Source organism: Molossus molossus, unplaced genomic scaffold, assembly GCF_014108415.1.
Source record: "Molossus molossus isolate mMolMol1 unplaced genomic scaffold, mMolMol1.p scaffold_m16_p_11, whole genome shotgun sequence".
Lineage (NCBI taxonomy): Eukaryota > Metazoa > Chordata > Mammalia > Chiroptera > Molossidae > Molossus > Molossus molossus.
In genome coordinates this window covers 19,460,484-19,483,411 of record NW_023425346.1, presented here as the reverse complement: position 1 = coordinate 19,483,411, position 22,928 = coordinate 19,460,484, and the positions used below count along the sequence as shown (strand labels likewise).

The following is a 22,928-nucleotide window of genomic DNA, read 5'->3' as shown; positions in this document are numbered from 1 at the left end:
CATATTCTTAAAACAATTTCTCTCTCGCCAGGCTGGAGTGGCTCAGTTGACCAGGGCATCATCCCGAGCATCAAAGGTCACTGGTTTGCTTCCTGGTCAGGGTATATATGCCTGGGTTTTGGGTTTGATCCCCAGTCAGGAGAGTATAAAAGGCAGAGGAATGATGTTTCTCTTTCTCCCCCTTATTTTTTCTAAGCATGTCTTTGGGTAAAGATTTTTTTTTTTTTTTTTTATCCTCACCCGAGGATATTTTTCCAGTTTTTGTACAGATAGAGTGGGAGGGAGAGAGAGGAAGGGAGAGAGAGAGAGAAACATCGATGTGAAGGGACACTTCGAGTGGCTGCCACCCGCACGACCAACCAGGGCCGGGGACAAACTGCAACCGAAGTACGTGCCCTTAGCGGGAACCGAACCCGGGTCTCTCCGGACTGCAGGCCGACGCTCTAACCGCTGAGCCAAACTGGCCAGGGCTGGGTAAAGATTTAAAAAAAATTTTTTTCTCTCTCAAATGTGGCAGTTCAATGTACTCTGAAGTCTTTAAAGATCCTTTTATATACTCACCACAATCCTCATTTTCTAAAATGCCTCCTTAAATTAGAGTGATTTATATAATTAACTACACTAGTCACAAATTAAGACAGCTTAGTTTAGCTGTGAACATAGGTGGAGAAAATAATTTGGAGGTAGCTAGAAATTTTAGTTCTGAAAGAATAGTAACTTAATTAGATTTGATCAAGTTTATCACTAAAGACTTACTTTCAATATATTTTTTCAAATATTCATGTTTAGTTTTTCTTCTTATGCTGCTTCTTCCTTTTTTTTAGAATTGATTTTAGAAAGAGAGGAAGGGAGAAGGAGAGAGAGAGAAATATTGATGAGAGAGAACATCGACTGGCCACCTCCTGCATGCCCCACACTGGGGATCGGGCCCACCACCTGGGCATGTGCCCTGACTGGGAATCGAACCGATGACCTCTTGGTGCATGGGTCGACACTCAACTAGTGAGCCACACCAGCCAGGCTTTTCTTATGCTGTTTATAATACCAATCAGCATAATTAAGTTTGTAAATTAAGAAATCATTTTTATAGATGTGCAATGCTAGAAATGGTAGAGCCCCTTAAAATTTATTATGAAATATTCTGGATTCCATGAATATTCTTACTGGGTACAGAATATTTAGCTATCAGCTCTTTTTTCTTTCTTTTAAATTTTACCTAAGAATATGTTTTTATTGATATTTTAGAGAGAGGAAAGAGTGGGGGGAGAGAAACAGTGATCAGTTGCCTCCCCTATGCACCATGACCAGAGACTGAACCCGCAACCTAGGTACGTGTCCTGACCGAGAATCGAACCTGCCACCTTTTACTATACAGGACGACGCTCCAAAAATTGAATCACCTGGCCAGGGCATCAGCTCTTTGTATCATAAGGAATTAAATAATAATATTTTTAGAGATATCAGTATTCATGTTATAGTAATCGATTATTTCAAAGACAGATCAATAAAAGATCAAGCCAGTTATCTTCCTCAGTGACTCTGGAATATGTTGCAGTTTATTTAGCTAAAGTATCTTACTGATATTCAGAATTGTGTTATTCCATCTTGCCCAGATACAATACTGTATTGTCCCTTGTCTTTTCTGTATTATTATTATTATTAGTATTATTATTTTCTTTTCAGATAGAGTGGGAGGGAGAGAGAAAGAAAGAGAGAGAAAGAAACATTGATGTGAGAGAGGCACATCAAGTGCCTGCCACCCATATGACCCCAACCCGGGCCAAGGACCTTAGCAGGAACTGAACCCAAGACTCTTTGGTCCGCGGGCCGACGCTCTAACCACTGAGCAAACCAGGCCAGGGATCTGTATTATTTTTAATACAGATATCCTATATAAGTGATTATTGGTAGGGAAAAGGATGGAATTACCAACAGTGACATTAAAACTTTGTTTAAAAACCAAAAATAAATTGCAAACCTCTTGATAACATTTTTCTGGGTAACTTATCACTGGCTTTTTCTTTTTCTGCTTCATCTTTTGAGGGCTTCTCCTCTTTTTCAAATGATTGTGTTAACTGGATCTGAATTTTCTCCTGTTGGAAAGTAAAATCAGTTTAAATAAAAATATAAAGCAATCCAGTTAATACCACATATTTGTAGTAACACAAAACTATATGGAGGAAAAAAATATTATTTTATCCAATTATATTCTTCAAAGTAGAATACAACTTAAAAATATTTTTTACTATTTCTAGCAAAGTCTAGATAGCAAATGTTAAAATGTTGAATATATCAATCAAAATATGTCCTGAAAATTATTTTAGAGAAAATAATTATTTTCTATAATAGTTTCAATGTATCTACATGCAAAACCTCTGGAGAATCAGAACCAAGGTCTTCTTTACCTAATTTTGCAATGGAGATGTAAGGCAAAAATAATTATCATCATCAATCATGACAAAAGGAACAAGTGTCAAGACAACACTTAATAAAAAGTATTTTTTGAGTATTCACTATAATCTCATATTCCTTCATTCTCTTGACATACAAAAAATTGTTAAGTACAAAATATCCAAAACCAAATTTACATGACTTTCATTATTTTCTATTTGAGATTTATACATCACTGTTCTTTCTTCCTCAATCACCAGAAAGACTAGAAAGGTTTCAAGCAAGACTGCTTTCCTTCATGATACACAGTAATTCATTGTAAAGTAGCCACATGTATAAGACTGAAAAGGAGAACTAATTCTACATTTCATTTTTAAAACAATGTCATTACATGCAATATCAGAACCCAAAGAATTATTGAAAATTAAGAAACATCTGTAACAAAAATAAATTTAAAAAAATTATTGAAAATTAATTCATATAGCCTAAAAAGGTACATGTCAGTCACATGGCTCTGTTTATTCAGGCAAAATTATAAAGAAAGGCAAAAGTAATAAAGAAAGGTAGAATGAACTTCCAGACCATTTCTACTTAAGATAAAGGTGTAGCTTAGTTGCAGACTAAATTATACTGTTGTTCCATAGTGATGAATAACATCAGTCAATTACTTGGCTTCTCTGAGAGATGGTTGTTGGTGGAAGTAAATACAGTAAGTCAATTATCAAAGGGAATATAAATTTCAGGGTTCTTAAACTTGCTGCCACCAAGATTTCTATTAGACATTTCCCCCCACCACATAATTTTTTTTGAGATAGTATTTGGCAGGAAAATTTCAGATCAGATATAGTATTTTTTCCTATAGGGTTGCTGACTGCTATCTTTGCCTCTTCAATTCTGCTTCCCCTTCCAGCTCAGCTCACATTTGTGCTAAAAATATAGGGCAAAAGCCATGTATGCACTGGCAATTTTCACTAAAACGATGAACACTTGCTTTAAGCCCTTGCTAAATTTCATACATTTATCAACTGGCAAGCCATTTTTCTCATTATGACTTATTTTCCTTTTTAAAAATTAAATATATCAGGGTAACACTGGTTTATGAATTTCAGGTGTACAACGTTATAATATATCTGCATATCTTATTGTGTGCTAACCACTGGAAATCTAGTTTTTTTCAGTCATCTCATATTTGATCCCCTTTACCTTCCTGTCTTGGCTCTACCCTCTTTCTCCTGATAACCACTATTGTTTACTGTAGCGGGTTTTTTGTTTGTTTGTTGCTTTTTTGGTGAAATGATATGGTTCTTATCCTTTTCCATTTGACTTGTCTCATTTAGCATAATATTCTAAAAATCCATCTATGTTGTCTTATGACTCATTTTTCTAATCTACTTTCCTTATTTTTTAAATAATTACAAAATAGATATTTAAAAATGAATCCCAGAAGTATGTTTTGGAAGTAGAATACTGGAAGTTTTCCTGACTTACAGCTTCTATTTCTGTTACTCAAGGATAATCTAGGAAAGGCAGGTTGGAAGAAAAGGTTTCACATTTAGACTGCCACAGAAAGCACTGCCAATGACTATCAGGTTGCATTTCTAAATTCTCCTCCTAAAGCTGTACCTTACAATTATAGATATTAAACTATTTTATCAAGATGAACTGCATTAAAAGATCTAGTAGGCTTAATGTACTGAGACCTAGTTTTCATTAACAAATAAACAAGGCACATTTTAAATGTGCTGAAGTCTGTATATGCAAACTCTACTGACTATAAATAAGCCACATCTCTATAGGAAGTTATAATTCCTTTACTCTTCTTCACTCTGTCACTGACATTTGTTACTGAGGTCACTTCCTTCTCATAAGCTTCCACCATGCACAAGTAACATCTCTCTTTAAATTGCCTCTCAACATTTTGAATAATGAGTTTTATTCCGGATTAATTCCTCAAAAATCACATTCTGAAGCAAGCAATAGTTGGAAAGTGTCTCTACCATCAAGGATTAGATATTAGCACATTTCATAAGAAATAATTTATTTCTATTCCCATTCAGGTACAATTTAGTTAACTCAAGACTTGGAAAAAGGAGTATCTTTTGTTCAGTAAGGGTTAAAAGTAGGTTATTATCCCCAAAGAAAAAACCTACTGATTTCAAGAGAAATTGATAATGAATGTATTAAGTGGAATAACTGAATCCTAGCATAGCAACTTTATTCATATAACATATCATATAACAGTTTTTTGAACTATAAATGCAAAAATTATTACCTGCGGTCAATAGTATATATGTTAATTTACAATATATACTCCTGATATTATTTTCTCTCATATAAATTTTCACTGGCTAAATTTATGTAGCACTAATTTTCAGATAGGTAAAATGTATTCGAGAAAAAAAAAGATGACATTACAGTTTTTCTCAAAAAGAATACATCTTTCTATATTAACAGTCTTATGGAATGACTGACCCTTCTCACTTTCTCAATCTCCTTAGAATAATTATTCCATGAGGCTAAGATAGTGTAATATTTGGACAACAGAATGAAGGAATAAAAATTTAAAAAACATTATATTGTCCACCGCTTCACTCTGAACAGGCATATTCTTTACTCTGACTTGTACAAAAGAACTTATTAAAACTGCTTATTGAATTTCTTTCAGAGTATATCATAACTCTTCAGCCTTATCAATAACCATGCAAAAGCCAAAGGTTAACATGTGAAATGTTCTCAGGCAACACTTCTTAGTAAACTATCCTGATTGTATTTCTTCTTTTTCTAAGAAAGTTGTTATTTTATTGTTAAAAATATCTACTTTATAAGCATATTTATAACTCTCTTCTGTTTATGTAGTTAAATTTTATTTTTATTTTATTCCTCACCTGAGGATATTTTTCTACTTATTATCAGACAGAGTGGGAGGGAGGGGGAGAGAGAGAGAAACAGAGAGAAACATCAGTGTGATAGAGCCACATCGACTCATTGCCTCCCGCACACCACCACCAGGGCTGGGGATGAACTGCAAACGAGGTACATGCCCTTGACTGGAATCGAACCTGTGACTCACTGGTCCGTGGGCTGACGCTCTAACTGCTGAGCCAAACCGGGCAGGGTATATATGTAGTTAAATTTTAAATAAATCACAAATAAATTTTGAACCCTATATTCCTGACACTTGAACACAGTTCAAAAGAAACTGATTTTAAGGCATTTAACTGACAAATAATCTATTTAAAAAACCGTCCTCTTCTCAAATTTTGAAAACAAAGAAGTGTAGAGAACATATTCTAAATATGTGACAACTATCTTCAGTATCTATAGTAGGTTTTTAAGAGCATCATCTTCTAAATCAAGGCAAAGCATAGGTCTTTGTTTGAATCAACAAATGTATAATTGCAATTTATTAAAAATAGATACACAACTTCTCATGGCCTTTCGTTCTTTCAAGTTACACTTCTTAAATAACCAAAAAGTTGCCTCAAGTCTTTGGAAACTAATTGTTGGGATATAGGGGGTTTTTACATTGCTTAAACTAGTAAAAAGTAAACAAGCCATTAACAGGCAAAGTTATCACAGACAAACACTGGTAAAAGGTCCAAACATACTTAGTATAAAATACTCAAAAAAGGCAAAGATCCATCCATAGCTGAGACTAACAGAAAAGTAGTCATAGCATTAAAAATACAAAAGCAAACCAACCGTTTGATTGATCCTCAGCAGTTCTATATTTTATAAGCACAGACAGAAAAGAAAAAGTTTTAGACAACTATTAGAGCCAAGCTAATATGAGAATTGGCTTCACCAGGCATATCAAGCAGGGAAGTCTTGGATAGTCTCCTCCTTACACACATGCAGTATTTGACAAACTATAAAGGCCAAAATCAAAAGGGCAAATTTCATCACCATTACATTAATTGAAAGTACTACTTTTCTAATATAACTTATAACTCCCTTAAAGCCATATTCCCAGTTAATTATATTATCCCTAAGTTCTTCCAGAGAGAAATCATTATACTAACTCTTAGACTGATGTAATAAGGTTTTACCACTTTTCATGTGTATCTTGGGTGCAAGTATTATCAAATCAATTCTCTTAGTAAAAACATATACACATGCACATACAAATTTTATGTAATCTATGAAAAAATATTCTCCAGGAGGCAGGTTATTCCACTATTTCTGTAAATAATGATTTTTTTTTTTTTTACCTGGTTCTCCTGTGATATCTCTGCTGTAGGGGGTGGTGGTGATTCTTCACACACTGCAAGGCTCCGAACTAGCTTTAACTTTGAGCTTGACTAAAGAAAAGTATTTAAAATTAACACTACATTTCACAAATCTAGGGTGTATATCCAAAAGCCCCCTAGAGTTTCTTAAGTCTCTATAGTTTCTGCCATGTGTAGGTGTAGGTGAAATGTGAAAGTTAAATATACCATTAATTACCCCTAATACCCTTCATTAAGAGGGAAAGCAAACAATTGCAGTTTTGAAAAGTATAGCAATAGCAAGAATGAGAATAATTCCAATTCAAAACCCAAAGAATGGTGAGAAAGCCATTTTCTCTATAGATAAAGAACCATTAAAGATACAAAAGCAATGCACAAAAGCGACTAGGCAAGACAAAACCCCAAATAAAACAAAATAAGCTTTCTGCCCCAAACAAAATATGACAAAACTAAACTTATGCAGCACTATATGAAAACAAGGATTCATCAAGCATGAAGGACGGCCCTTGGCATGCCAGCACAAAATATTTACTATACCTTAGACCTTTTTCCTGTCTGTCCAAAGGACTGCAATGGCCGCTGAATACACAAGAAAGATTGGTATTAAATTTCATACTGAAACAGTGTTTTCTTCTTAAGTCATAATCCTAAACCACAGAGAAACTAACTGCTCAAAGAATAGAAAATGAGAAAATCAAAGTTGGTTTTAAGTAAAAAAAAAAGTACTGATTCCTCCCCAAAGCACACCTGTAGAAGATTCTCTAAAATCCTTCTGTGGATTGGCATATTCTACAAGCGAGTAAATTACAACTTTTGTGTTAATTGAGCAAAATGGAACTTATGACTTCTTAGGTAGTAGCAAAATAAAATATACTTCTTCAGTATTTTGTAACATATTACACTTTGGGTAAAGTTAGGAGGAAAAACCCCACAAAAATCCTAAGGAATTTAAAGTAGGTATGCTCCTCAAAATTCCAAACATACTAAGGAGAATGTTGCAAATGCACATTGAGTCAGAGTCCAAATACCTATCTACTGAGCCTTTCCAGCACTGTATGAAGTACATCACCAATTTATTAGTCACAGAACTCTGTTTGCCTGGTCTAGGGTAAGGCAATGAGGTAGATACAAAGAAAAGAGATCAAAGTTCCAATATACATGCCCAACATGATTGTCAAATCATCAATCACATCATTGGGTAACACAGTGGAGTAAAAGCCCTAGGGTGTGATACCAGGCTTTGGTTTGGGAAGGCAGGTGAAGTGCCTGTGAATTGGAGCCAGATAGGTGTTTTGTTTTGTTTTGTTTTGTTCAGATAGAGTGGGAGGGAGAGAGAGGAGGAGAGAGAGAAACATCGACGTGAAAGGGACACATCGAGTGGCTGCCTCCTGCATGCAGGACCCAACCAGGGCCAGGGACAAACTGCAACCGAGGCACGTGCCCCTAGCGGGAACCAAACCCGGGTCTTTCTGGACCGCAGGCTTATGCTCTAACCGCTGAGCCAAACTGGCCAGGGCTGGTTTTAAACACGCTTTCCTTCCTCCAACCTCGTTCTGATCAATCTCTCTAACCCCAATCAACCCCAATCCCAAACAGTGCAAGGTCCAGGTACCTAACATTTATTTATTTTTAAATATGTTTTTATTTATTTATTTATTTTTTAAGAGACAGGGAGGGAGATAGAAACACTGATGTGAGGAACATTGATTGGCTGCCTCCTGTATGCCCCCCACCGGGGATCAAGCCTCCACGTGTCTGCCACTGGGAATCAAACTGGGACCTCTCAGTCCATAGGATGACATTCAATCCACCGAGGCACATCGGCTGGGCTGGGTACCTATCATTTATTCTCAATAAAGCCAGGGAGCCACTTTGGTACCAAACATAAATCAGATAAAAAGTCCTTAATATCTAGATTAGCGTGCTTCATGTATAAAAAAAACTCTTATCATTCTAACATTGAAAACAGCCTTCTTTGTAGAACCATCAGACATAAAGATCTGCAGTACCAGTATGTACTGTCCCCCATTTTGAGCCCAAAGTTCTTGAGATAAGAAGCATTGTATTTTTGAGATTTTGACCTTGGATTACGCACACTACATACAAATTAGCAGTAAGAAACAGAAAAGGAAAGTAGAAAAATGACTTCCTATTTCCAACAGAGAAGAAAATGGCTCGTACACTTGTACACACACGCACAACACACAGCAATGCTGCCTAAGAGCTTCTGCATGTCAGTATTGTCTTGTTTCTATTTATTCTCTAATTTGTTCAAGAAAATTTCTAATTGTAACTCATACCCAAAAGTAGAATTAAAAAAAGTTACGTTACACAGAGTAAGGATTTAAAGGGAAAAAAACTGAGAGAAAATCAATAGATGAATGCTAGCAAAAAAGGAGCACAAGGAAAAAGAATTTATGACTTACTCCTGTTCTCTGCTTTAGTTCCTTACAATTCTAAGTATCAAGAGTACAAAACTGTTTATTGATATTGTTTAAAATAAAAGACGATTAACTGACAAGTAAAAACTGCATTCATATGTAGAGTTGAATTTAAATTTCTGGCTTTGCTTCTTCTTAGTAGGTGACCTGGGTCAAGTTATTTTTAGTTTACTCTTATCTGTATGAAAGTTCATACTATTTGTACTAATTCTCAAGTTCTTGTAAAGATTCAATAAAAGGGTAGATTAAAGGGCTTTGTGAAAACTAAAGCACTATATAAATAGGTTATTAAAGGTTAGACACCTACCATGTCGGGAGACCAATGTCCCACTTACGCTTACTATGAGATTTAACTTAAAAAAAATCTATGAAATGGGGATACTGCACATTGTTTCTATAGTAATAATTTAGAATTTTCACTGCATTTAACAGCCCTGGTATTAATTCATAAGAAGCCTTTGATGAAAATGAAGATTAAACAAGACAAAGAGAGGTAAAATTATCTGTGTGACTTTAATTAATACATTCTGAGTTCCTGCTATACACCACACTATGCCACATACTGGGGCTATAAAGATGAACACACAGTTCCTGGTCTCAAGAAGGTCACATTCTAGGCTCAGAGTTACTAACAGAACCCAAGACTTTTAGAATCTTAGCCCCGTGCACTTTACATCACACCTATAAAAACCTTCTTGTGGATCAAATACTACTTAAGGTAGAGAGAATTCCAAAGACAGCCTCCCAACACTCCCATCCTCTGGTTATTTAAGCAAACACTAATTCAAGTAAGGATGGAAAGGAGTTTCAAAGATGTAATTAAAGTCCCAAGTCAATTGGTCTTAAGATACAGACATAATTCGGTTGGGTCTGACCCAATCAAGTGAGCCATTTAAAAGCTGATCCGTATTCTTCCATTGGGAGCAAAAAGGCAAGTCAGATTCAAAGGGTGAGAAGGAACCAACACATCATTGCTGGCTTTGAAGATAGAGGGGCTGAGTGAGAAGGTCTGCAGGCAGCCTCTAGGAGCACAATGGCCCTTGGCCAACAGTCAACCAGGAAATGTGGACCTCAGACCTATAACTGCAAGGAACTGAGTTCTGCTAATAACTAGAAGCAGCCCAGAAGCAAATTCTTCCCCAGTCTTCCAATAAGGGTCCAGTCCAGCCAACACCTTTGATTTCAGCCTTGTGAAATCCTAAACCGAGAAATTATCTGAGCCCAAACTAAATTCTAACACACAGATCTGATATCTACAACAGAGTTGATATTTGGGTATTGTTTTACGCCTCTCAGTTTGTGATAATATGCTATGCAGCAATAGAAATTGAATACACTACTACATAAGTATAAACTGCCAAAGTGCCCTAGCCGGTTTGGCTCAGTGGTTGGAGCGTCGGCCTGCGGACCAGAGAGTCCTGGGTTCGGTTCCCGCTATGGGCACATACCAAAAATAAATAAATAAATAAATAAATAAATAAACTGCCAAAGTGGCATTATTCAATAAAAGTCATATTATTTCATTTCAAATAGCAGAACTGAAATTACATAATATATACCAGAAAGTTTACCATATACACATGCACACACAATAAAGCAGAGAAAACAAGTTCACTTTATTAAAGAAAATAGCCTTTATATTTTTGGTGTCAATTTGGTAGCTAGATTTGGCTTTAAATAAAAATAAGATTATTTTAAAAATGAATTTTATTATTTAGACCACACCTTTCACCTTTTCCCATTTTATTATGGAAAAATATGCACAACATAAAACTTAACATTAACTATTTCCAAGTGTGCAGTTCAGTAGTATTAAATACACTAATATGCTGTGCAACCATCACCACTATCCATATCTATAACTCTTTTCATCTTGTAAAACTTAAACTCTGAACCCATTAAACATAATTCCCATTCTCCTCTCCCTGTCAACCCATGGCAACCACCATTCTACTCTCTGTCTCTATGATTTTGACTACTCTTTAATTAATCTAAGTTGAATCATACAGTATATGTCTTTTTGTAACTAGCTTATTTCACTTAGCATAATTACCTCAAGGTTAGTACATTTTGTAACATATTGCAGAGTTTTCTTCCTTTTTAAGGCTCAATAATATTGCCTACTTGAGGGTGAATATTATTGAATAATGTTCAATACAATGAAATATCTATTCATTTGTACATTTGGGTTGATTCCATGTTTTAGCAATTGTGAATAATGCTTCAATGAACATAGATGTATAAATATCTCTTCCAGATGTCAGCAAATGTTTTAGCATCTACAAGACTCAGCAAAGAGTCTGAGTTTATTGTAATATGCACTGAAACACAGATGCTGCTTTTAGGGTAGTCAGGTCAAATGAGGCTGGGAAAGCACTATGGCAAGGTGCTCTGGAAAAAACACATGAAAGTACACTAGGACTGAGTCCTGGCTGTGCCACTGGCTCTCTAGGTGACCATGGAAATTTATTTCCATGAGTGCAGGTCTCTGGAAAATGGAAGGGTTGCTCAGATCAACTTCGAAACTTTTCAGCTGTGACTCTTGGAATTCTACGAATCTAACTCCAAAATGGTCAATCATTAAGCTCCTCTTAACAACTCAGGATCTTTTTTGGCAATGTCATCAGATGGATGAACAGAGGGCACCCCTCTCTGGGGCATTTCTTCCTCAGGTTCTTCTTCCATGAAGGGTGATGGGAGTGAAGATAACCTCCACAGATGGCCCTGGTTTTCATATAAAAACCCACCCACCCTGAACCCAAACACACACTGTTAGTTCCCTGAGACCTGGTATGGCACAAGGTACGGAGCCCACTTACTGATGGTCAGGCCTCAGACACTGGTGTTGACTCTTTTCTTGGAAATGCCACAGTCCCTCTCTGGTAAAAGTGAACTAGCTCAGTGGCTTTTTTCCATTGTCTGTGGGGCCAGGAACAGCCTGTCACTGCTCTGGGTTGTATGTTTCTGCATGTCACAGAGGGACTGTGCTCTTGGAAAACAGCCAAGGGGCAGGGAGTCCAGTTTCCTTAATCATTTGATTAGAGTAGCTTCCACAGCTTAACGGTTGTTTTCCTTCACCAGTACTGCTACATACATTTTTTATATGCTCACTGTTCAAAGTACTGCCCATAGGCCTGTTTACGGGCAACACTGGTGTCACTTGCGAGCTTGCTGAGATGCAGAATTTTGGTGGTCTCACCCCACACCTTCTTTAATCTGTTTTGTGGTTCTGCAGTCTTCCACCTTTGCCTTTCTTAAAGTTGTCAACTTTAAATGGCTCTCACAGCTCTGACTCCTTGGCTTCTTCCCTCTTGGGTGAATTTACAGGAGATACTCTTGGGAGGTAGGAGTGCCTTGGGGGTGGGGCTGGGGACTGAGAAAGCCTTCCTGACTGGCTCCTTTGGTGTCACATCTAAGATCACTGCCAAATCCAATATCATAAAATTTCTCCCATATTTTCTTCTAAGACTTTTATTTGCGTTCTTATGCTTAGGTTTCTGATTAATTTTCTGTTAAATTTTGTAGATGGTGCCAGGTAAGAGTGCAACTTCAGTCTTTTGCATATGGATATAGAGTTTTCCCAGCACCAGTTATTGAATAGAGTGTCCTTTCTCCATGGTCTTGACACCCTTATCAAATTTCATTTGACCATCTAAGCATGGGTTTATTTCTGAGCTCTCTATTCTATTCCATTGGTCTGTATGTCTGTCTTTATGCTAGCACCACACCTGTTTTGCTTACTGTAGCTTTGTAGTAAGTTTTGAAATTGGGAAGTGTGACTCCTCCAGTTTTGTTCTTCTTCCAGACCGTTTTGGCTACTCCAGGTCACTTGGGATTCCACATGAATTTTAGAATGGGATTTTCTATTTCTGCAAAAAATGTCATTTTGATTTTGATAGGGAATTTATTTAATCTGTAGATTTCTTTGGGTAATATTGGCATTTAACAATAGCAAGTGCTCCAACCCATGAACATGGGATGTGTTATTGTCTAGTTATGCCGTCTTTAATTTCTTTCAGCAATGTTTTATAATTTTTATTATACAAGTCTTTCACCTCCTTGATTAAGTTAACTCCTAAGCATTTTCTTCTTTTAGATACTACTGTAAATGGTATTGCTCTTCTAATTTCCTTTTCAGATTGTGCACTGTTGTATAGAAATGCAAATTTTTTTTTGCATGTTGACTCTATATCCTGTACTTTACTATATTCGTTTATTAGTTCTAACAGTATTTTTGTGGACTCTTTAGGGTTTTCTACACATTAGACTGTCATTTGCAGGAAAAAAAAAGGTAATTTTACTTCCTTTCCAATTTGGATGCCTTTTCTTTTGCTTGCTTAATTGCTCTGGCTAGAATTTTCAGTACTGTGTTAAATAGAAGTGGTGAAAGCAGGCATCCTCGCTTTGTTCTTGGTCTTAGAGGAAAGGCTTTTAGTCTCTCATCATTGAGTATAATGTTGAATGTACATTTTTCATATATGGCTTTTATTATGTTGACGTAATTCCCTTCTATTCCTAGTTTTATGAGTGTTTTGATCATAAAAGAGTGTTGGGTTTTGTGAAATGCTTTTTCTGCATCAATTGAGCCAATCAGATGTATTTTCCCCCATTTATTTTCTTAATATGTATTTCATTGATCTATTTTCATATGTTGAACCTCCCTTATATTCCAGGAATAAATCCCACTTGGTCACGGTGTACAATCCTTTTAATATGCTGCTGACTTTAGCCCTGGCTGGTTAGGCTCAGTGGTCAGAGCACCCGCCCATGAACTGAAGGGTCTCAGGTTCGATTCCTGGTCAAAGGCATGTAGCTAGGTTACAGGTTCAATATCCGGCCCCGGTTGGGGTCGTACGGGACTCTCCTACATCGATGTCTCTCTCTCCCTTCTTTGCACTCTATCTAAAAATCCTCAGGTGAGGATTAACAACAACAAAAAATGCTGCTGAATTTGGTTTGCTAGTGTTTTGTGGAAGATTTTTGCATCACTGGTCAAAAGGGCTATTAGTTTATACAGTTTTCTTGTAGAATCTTTGTTTGGATTTGGTATCTGGGTAATGCTGGCCACAAAGAATGAATTAGGAATTGTTCCTTCCTCTTTAATGTTTTTTTAAATATTTGAGAAAAGTTGGTATTAGTTCTTTGGTAGAATTCACTTGTGAAGCCATGAGAGAGCTAGGGCTTTCCTCTGTTGAAAGATTTTTTTTAGTACTGCTTCAACCTCTGTACTAGTTATAAGTCTATTATCTCTTTCTTCACGATTTAGTCTGGTTAGGTTTTGTGTTTCTAGAAATTTGTACATTTCATCTAGATAGCCATTTTTTTTTTTGGTATATACTCGTTCATCGTACCCTCTTATAATCCCTTTTATTTTTCAAAATTGGTAGTAATGTCCCCACTTTCATTTCTTATTTTAGTAACTTGAGTCTATATTTTTTAGTCCATCTATGTGAAGGTCTGTCACCTTTGTTTATTTTCTCAAAGAACCGACTTTTAGATTCACTGATTTTTCTTTACTGTATTGCTTTTGACTTTTAACAGAATTTCACTGTCAAAGTAACAATTTAGCAGCTTGTCTAACAAACATTTATTATGCTAGAAAGATACTAATTAAATGAGAATTTAGAAAGTTTAGGGACAAAGCCCCCAATTTATAATTTACATTGTTTGATACTGAGATAAAGGACAAGAATTAGGCCAATAAATAGGTCCAGAACATGAAACGTCCTTAACGGAATTTCAGTTTGAAACTGATATTAATATATTGTCAGAACTACTACTTGCTTCTAGCTTGGAGAAAAACTGAAGTTCAATAATAAATGGTTAAGGTATAATATTACAATAAACATAAACTTTTTATTTTATTATGCATTTATCTTCAAATGGAACGGGAGGGAGAGAGGGAAAAAGAGAGAAAGTGGCTGCCACCCACACGACCCCAACCGGGGCCGGGGATAAACTGCAACTGAGGTACGTGCCCTTAGTGGAAACTGAACCCGGGACTCTCGAGTCCGCGGGCCAACGCTCTAACCGTTGAGCCAAACCAGCCATAGCAACATAGACTTTTAAAATGTACTGCCTTGTAGATCTGAGAGCAAAGAGAAATAAACATGGTTAATGATTTCAGTACTTTGGTCTTTTGTTTACAGTAAAGGAACTTTAAACAGATTTAAAATGTATTTCAGAATATGAATCAGAAAGAATCCTCAAAAGACTATTTCTATCTTAATTACTACTCCAAACCAAAGAGCTTTAAAACTAGTAACAAAAGAAATAATAAAGAAATCTATGTAGTACACTTCATAAAGGGTTGATATATAGTTTTGTTTTCTAATGTTTCCTTGCTTATCATAATATCTCTTCGATCTAACATTTTCAGTAATTTTTTTTGCCTATCTTGTTTCTGCTAAGATTTATTTAACATTTCTTTATGACCATATGAAAGACAAACAAAAGTACTGCTTTCATAAACTATAAAATGTATTGTATTGCTAAGAAATAACAATAATCCTTGAGTTGCACTGTATGATAGGATACAAAATATCACTCAATTAATAGGAAATCTAACTTACTTTAAAAAGAGGATCAATTGTCATTGTAATTATTATGAACAAGATAAAATGTAACAGTTGACACCTTTAAACTAAGACCCTTAATACACCTTGAAGAGCTTGCTAATTCTCACTATTTTTCAAGATAACATTTAAGGACTAATAGTAAATTATGTGGAAGAAGATAATGTATTGAAGTGTTAAATGTCAAGCTAAAGGTCAGGAGCAGTGAAAACAACACAGGCCAGGTTGATAATTTCCACTGGAATAACAGAAAAATAACAGTTTTCTGAGTTGAGATAGTGGGTTTTTAAAAAAGTTAAACTCATTGAATGTTACAAAAGTATAATATACAGATAGGGAACTTAATACAAAGAACAAAAACTATTGCATTACAGGTTGGGGGAGCTTATGTAAACAAATAATTTTTACCTTTTATTTTACTGCCAAAGAAAAAATCTATGTTGCATGATAATAAAAAGACCAACTGGAGGAGCCATACAGTTGTGCTACTGCTAATAATAAGATATTTATAAATATTTATAAGTAGCATTATATTATTATTAAATCTACACCCAAGGATATATGTTTATTGATTGTAGAGAGAAAGAAGGGAGGGAGGGACAAAGGGAGGGAGGGAGAGAGGGAGAGAGGGAGACATCAATGTGTGAGAGAAACATCCATCAGTTGCCTTCCATATGCATCCTGTTGAACCCGAAACCTAGGTATGTGTCCTGACTGGGAATTGAACCCACAACCCTTTGGTGTACAGGACAATGTTCTAACCAACTGAGTCACCCAGCCAGGGCAGTGATATATTATTAATAGCATCTACCATTGTTGGGTTCTAACTGTGTACCAGGTATATTACATACATCATTTTTATCTGTTAGACAAATAGGAAAATAGTTAAGATTTGAATCATTTTATATAGACAGACTTTTATTGAACCCTTTAAACAGAACCTTCTTCGCAGGTTTCATCAATTAAGAACTTTGATGCCTATTTACCTCACTGCTGGAGAAATGTGGCTGGTACCCTGAGTTTTTCTGATAATATTGTATAGCCATTGCTTTCTTACCCCTTTTAAAGAAATGCAAAAGAACTTGGGGGACGTAAGATTTTGTGAAAGTCTCACCTTAATTATCAAAGGGCTTATCGCAGAAACTGAGAATATACTAAACACGTGCTTCAACTGATTACTTATATGGAAAATTCACTCATATATATCAGAAGCTGTCCATACATCCTGACACATAAAGCCCAGTTAACAAAAATCGGTTCTTTCCCCCTCCACAACAAGGGTTACCAACACAATTTGGACTGGTCATCCTATTGTTCAATAGTTAGTGGGAAGAGGGATTGTTGTTTGAACTTTTCCAAAATATGTTTTGATTCATGTCTATATGCTCATATGTACAGATGAAAATCCCTAGACAAAGTATGCATCAAGTATAAAGATACAAATGTAAAACAATGGGAAAGTTGAGTTTGAATCTTTAATAAGTAAGCAGAATACAAGATTCCTAATTTTATATTTCAGCTAAATGACAGTAAAAACCAACACAAGTAATTCACTTAAATTTAATCTGAGAAATCTCTCCCTGAGGAAAATCCAGCAATAGAGGCCATATAAATAAGTTATACAAAGGGAAACAAAGCAACCTGCCCCATTTTTCCTATAGTAAAAACCAGGCCCTGGCTGGTTTGGCTCAGCGGTTGGAGCGTCGGCCTGCGGTCCAGAGAGACCTCAGTTCAGTTCCCACTAAGGGCATGTACCTCAGTTGCAGTTTGTCCCTGGCCCTGGTTGGTCGTGTGGGTGGCAGCCACTCGATGTGTCCCTTTCACGTCGATGTTTCTCTCTCTCTCTCTCTCTCTCTCTCTCTCTCTCTCCTCTCTCTCCCTCCTACTCTATCTGAACAACAAATGGAAAAAAAAATGTCCTCAGGTGAGGATAAAAATCAGTAGTAGTCTACCATATTAATTTTTTTCTGGATTTAGAAATCTGATACCTCACCATCCCAAAATTCCAAATACTTAATGACTGTAAAAAATCTAACATATAATTTTTGCAATTGAATTAGTGTGTGGCAGTAAAAAAGTTACTAAGCAAAAACTCTTTTCACAATTACTTGAGACCATCATCAACCTTTAGAACAACTTCATAGCAATTATTGTGAAAGTTAACTTCTTGACATTAACACACACAGTGCTTAAAACAGCTCTAAAGTATTCTTAACCTGTTAACCGGGGAATTCCCTTTTTACTGTATGCAACGTTTGACGTATTTATACGTCCCGCTCGGTTAACAGGTTAAGAAATTCTTTAAAAAGTAGTCCTAAAACATATATAAAAGACATCCAATATTTTTTAAAGAATAAAGCTTTACACAGAATTATTGCCCTGGCCGGTTTGGCTCAGCGGTGAGAGCGTCGGCCTGAGGACCAGAGAGTCCTGGGTTCGGTTCCCGCTAGGGGCATGTACCAAAAAAAAAAGCATTATACAGAATTATTATTATTTGTTTTTAATCCTCACCCAAGGACATTTTTCCATTTTTTGTTCAGATAGAGTAGGAAAGAGAGAGAGAAGCATTGACGTGAAAGGGACACATGAAGTGGCTGCCACCAGCACGACCAACCAGGGCTGGGGACAAACTGCAACCAAGGTACATGCCCTTAGCTGGAACTGAACCCTGGTTTCTCTGGACTGTAGGTCGATGCTCTAACCACTTAGCAATCTGGCCAGGGCACACAGAATTATTTATAAATAAAATGGTCAAGGAGTTCTATGAGATAACCTCCAGATGAAACCATCAAAGGTGATGTCTAATATTTGCTGGCCTCTCTCTAGTTTGAACAAATTTATTTATTTATTTATCCTCACCCGAGGACATTTTTCCATTTTTTGTTCAGGTAGAGTGGGAGGGAGAGAGAGAAACAGAGAGAGAGAGAGAAACATCGATGTGAAAGGAACACATCGAGTGGCTGCCACCCGCACAACCGACCAGGGCCGGGGACAAACTGCAGCCGAGGTACGTGCCCTTAGCAGGAACCGAACCCGGGTCTCTCAGGACCGCAGGCCGACGCTCTAACCGCTGAGCCAAACCGGCGAGTGAGAAGAAATTTATTTTTTAAATGTAAATGCTATCCTTAACAGATAGCAGAAAAGAAGATTTCTTCACAGTATAAAAGAAGCTATGATAACCGCTCATTTAAAAATAAGTTTTTCTAAAGGGATGGTCAGTAAATTAAGACTTGAAAATGGATGGCTCTTTAGGAAAACACTTCCATTAGCCTAAGTCACTTTAAATATTACTATGATGAAGCAAGACAATAGACATAAATTATATTCACAGCAGCTGACTTGCAGGAATGACAGAAGAAATACTTGGTTTATTCAAAATTCTTATTAGGAAACCTACATTAATTGGCACACACATCTAAATTTGAATAAAAATAATAGTTCCTAGTTAAAATTAAACTTTAAGGCAGTATCTTAGAGGTACCAAAGAAAGATGAAATACCTGGTGGTATGTTAGAAAAAAGATATTTCAAAATAGGTCCTCCATAGTAGGTTGAAAGGTGACTTCAACTGACTTCATTTTACATTATATTAGAAAATTTTTCTTCTAGTTTTATTTACTAATATTCATTACTTAAATGTCTTCGGTGTAAGTTATTTCAACTCTAAGCCCCTTGGCAGACACCTGGCACGGAGGCATCTTGGACCTCATAAAGCTCCAAGCAGGTAAATAGTCCCTCATACCATATTATTCTTAATAAACATTTGAATAAACCATGCATATACCATCCAATGGATTAACATGAAATGAATTCTCGTATTCTCTGTTCCTCCTTCCAATCTTTATAGTCACCATGCTATACAAAAGTGATGTCAGAGACCATGCCTATTTTTGCTTACTACAGTATTTCCTTGGGCATAGAACAGGTTTTCAGTAAGTGGAAAATGCATGAAATCTTCCAATAGTATGAACAACTGGGCCATACTATAGTGGTCCATCTGATAGTGGTTATCAGAACATTTTTGTACTTATTGGCAAGAGCAACACAATAGACATGGTAGGAAATGCAATAATCCAAGTTAATCGATTGTTTCATAAGCATAACCTGGAAGAATGAACATTATGTATAGAAAAGAGACTAAAAGAAAATCTTTTAGTATTTCAAACACGAATGCAATAGAATTTTAGCAGATTTTCTCTGATTTAATCAGGATTCTGGCATGCTGCCATCATTGAGTATACTGACTTACAGGCATGGCAATTTTTTTGTTTTAAAAAGTGCTATTATTAAAAATGACTAGAAAAAAATATACATTGCTCCTAATTTTTTAGATAATTACCACCTGACTCTACTTAACCAGTGGAGCCTAAATGCTTTTTTATAGGCATATGAATTACTATCATTTTTAAACACATTTCTGGCACATAACGGGGAATAAAAAAATTACTGACTGAATGAAGAAAATAACCTTCAAAAAGAGCCTTCTTTATTTATCATAAAAAAATGAAGGCATAATTTTTAGCACAGAGCTCTCAAGGTCTTTAGGATATAGAAAGAATGATGGAATATTTCTGTCAGAAGCAGAATTCTTTATTCATAGGGTTAAACTAAAACAGAAGCGTTAAAGACAGTATTTTATGACACCTTTTTGTAGTAGATAAAAGGTCTTTCCTATTGACAGGTATCATCAAAAGACAACAGTGGAAGTGGCATTCTGGGACTTTTGAGCCTAGTCAAAAGAGACCTTGCAGCTTTGCTTGGCTATTTTACCATTCTTTCTGGGATCCCTGAGTCACCATAAATCTGACTACCCTGGGGCCTGCATGCTGGAGGGACTACAGGTAGGTGTTCCAAGCTTCAGCTAGCCGATATTCCAGCCATTCACACCAAAGTGCCAGATATTCCAGTGAACCAGTTTTGGACCTTCTAGGCCAGCCCATCCACCAGTTAAATATTAGTGAGGGCCTTTTTTTTTTATTCCTTGTATAATAGAAAATGTACTCAGCCAAGCCCTATTCCATTTTCCAACTCACAAATCATGAGATATTAAAAAATAAAACACAATAGAGTTTTAATAAATTCTGTTTTAAAATTGCTGGCCCTTTGATGGAACACTTAGAACTAAATACTGTTAAGTACTACTTGAAATGACTTTTATCTATCTTGAATCTGTTGACCAAGTCCTCAATTTCATTCTATGCCTGGAATTAAAAGCCTTGTCAGTGGTTAGTTCTAGCCTTAAGTGACATTTTTTCCCCTCTCCAATCTTTTATTTCTCAGTCATGGTTGATTGTTTCCCTTGAAGGCTGTTTTTGCAAAAGAACTGCAGTTTCCATCTCTCTATTCTTCTATCCTGTAAGAGCTCTTAGGTTAAATTCTGAACTCTCACAATACTGATAAGGTGCAGAGTAGAATAAAAAAGCAGGAAGCCAATAGAAAACATATTGGCCACATAGAAATAAAAAGAATTATATTACATAACACAACAAATCAAAGAGCTAGACTCAACAAGCTAATCCAGATGGCTGAAAACTTGGCTGATAAGCATATTCCAATGGGTTAACTTATCCTTTTAGAATTCTGAAAGTGGGGTTTGTATTGAGAATAATTATATATTGAATATTCAGTATTTTTAGCCAGAGAGAAAAATCCTTTTTACCTGAAAATCAATATTGTTGTCAATACAATGTTCATTCTTCTCTTCCAAAATCTTCCCATAATTCTCTGATTTGGTAAGATTTTCAACTCTGTTTGTATCTTTCACTTCTGCCTCCAAATCCTTCATTGTTTCAGTTTCATTTTTTACAGTAACAGTATCAGACATCCTCATCAGCAAAGGTTACTTTAGAATTCTACAGGGAACTTGAAGCCTTAGCAAAAAAGAAAAAAAAAATGTAATTTAGTTTGAAACATTTCTTACATTTAGTTACCACATACTGTTGACTTAGTACTTTCTGTGTTCCAGAAATAATGCTGTGTATTCTCAGATGGAAGAAAAATTCTTGCTTTCAAGGAATATACAGTTTAGTGGCAGACCGATCCAAATTAAAAAAAAAAATCATAATACGAGAAGAACTACAATAAGGGTATGAGGTGATTCTAATGTACAGACAACTTGTGAAACTTGTTAAGAAACATGAACCACATTGAGATGAGAAGCAATGGCTAGGGTATAATAGATGTATATTTAGATAACATTAGAAACTTTATTTTATAAAGGGATATTATAAGTATCATCTTGTGAGAAACATATTTTCTTTCCTATCATAGCTTTTATCTAGATTTCCAAAATTTCAAATTTGTTAAATTACCCTGAAATTCTGAAAGAAAATAATTTAAAAAATAAACATTAACATTTTATAGAAAACACAATTGTAGATCTGGATTAATAACTGTTTGGCTTTATGAATCAAGTATTTAAAACTCTCCTGACATGTGATTCAGTGAATAAGACATATTACCAGATAGTCTAGTATATGGACTCCATAGGAGAGCAAATACATAGGATACCAATATATTTTATGTTTTTAGCAAGTTTAAGAAAACAATGGGGACTTTGATATTATTGAATATCAAATAGAAAGGTATCAGAGATAGCTGTCACTTTAGAAAATGTGAACCTGAAGAGCAGAAGTTGATGTAAACATTTCCTTTCTAGCTTTATAATCATGTGTAGGTTTAAGGTGTATGCCATGATGTCTGGATACATATATCACTAAATGATTACCATAATCCATCAACTCATATAATTGTAATTACTTTTGTGGTGAGAACAAGAACAACTTATTTTGAAATGCATCAAAAAAAAAATTAAGATAAATTGATGGCTAGATAGAGGAATGGCTACAGATGGACAGGTATAGGTTAAAGTATGATAAAATGTTAATGGTAGAATCTAAGAGAGGTTATGTGGTTGCTCACTGTAAAATTCTTTCTACTTTTCTGTATTTATGGAAATTTCATGATAAATTCTTGAAGGGGTAAATACATCTGAAAAGTTTTTAAAAAGAGAGCATCCGGGCCAGTTTTTCTCAGTGGTTAGAGAGTCAACATGTAGATTGAAGGGTCATGGGTTTGATTCCTATTCAAGGGCACGTACCTGGGTTGCAGGTTCTATCCCTGGCCCTGGTTAGGGTCGTGCAGGAGCAACCAAGTAATGTCTGTTTCACATCCATGTTTCTCTCTCTCTCTCTCTCTCCCTCCCTTCTAGTCTATCTAAAAATCAATCAAAAAATATCCTTGGGTGAGGATTAACAACAACAAAAAAGATAGAAAAAATAAATTCTGAAGTCA

At 35.8% G+C, this 22,928-nt stretch overlaps 1 protein-coding gene across 12 annotated transcripts in view; it reads right to left on the bottom strand.

Annotated features, from left to right (window-relative positions):
- Nucleotides 1-22,928, bottom strand: part of R3HDM1 (R3H domain containing 1) — a 210,546-nt gene that overhangs the window by 109,973 nt on the left and 77,645 nt on the right. For 6 of the 12 annotated variants that reach the window (XM_036253690.1, XM_036253695.1, XM_036253689.1 and 3 more), the window contains exons 3-6: nucleotides 21,295-21,505; nucleotides 7,158-7,199; nucleotides 6,603-6,692; nucleotides 1,979-2,093 (exon numbers count right to left, since the gene is read on the bottom strand). In XM_036253690.1, the coding sequence (XP_036109583.1) occupies nucleotides 1,979-2,093; nucleotides 6,603-6,692; nucleotides 7,158-7,199; nucleotides 21,295-21,465 (418 nt within the window). In that variant the 5' untranslated portion in view covers nucleotides 21,466-21,505. Of the gene's footprint in view, nucleotides 1-1,978; nucleotides 2,094-6,602; nucleotides 6,693-7,157; nucleotides 7,200-21,294; nucleotides 21,506-22,928 lie in introns of those variants that run through there. The other 6 variants (XM_036253696.1, XM_036253699.1, XM_036253694.1 and 3 more) reach the window with 5 other exon arrangements.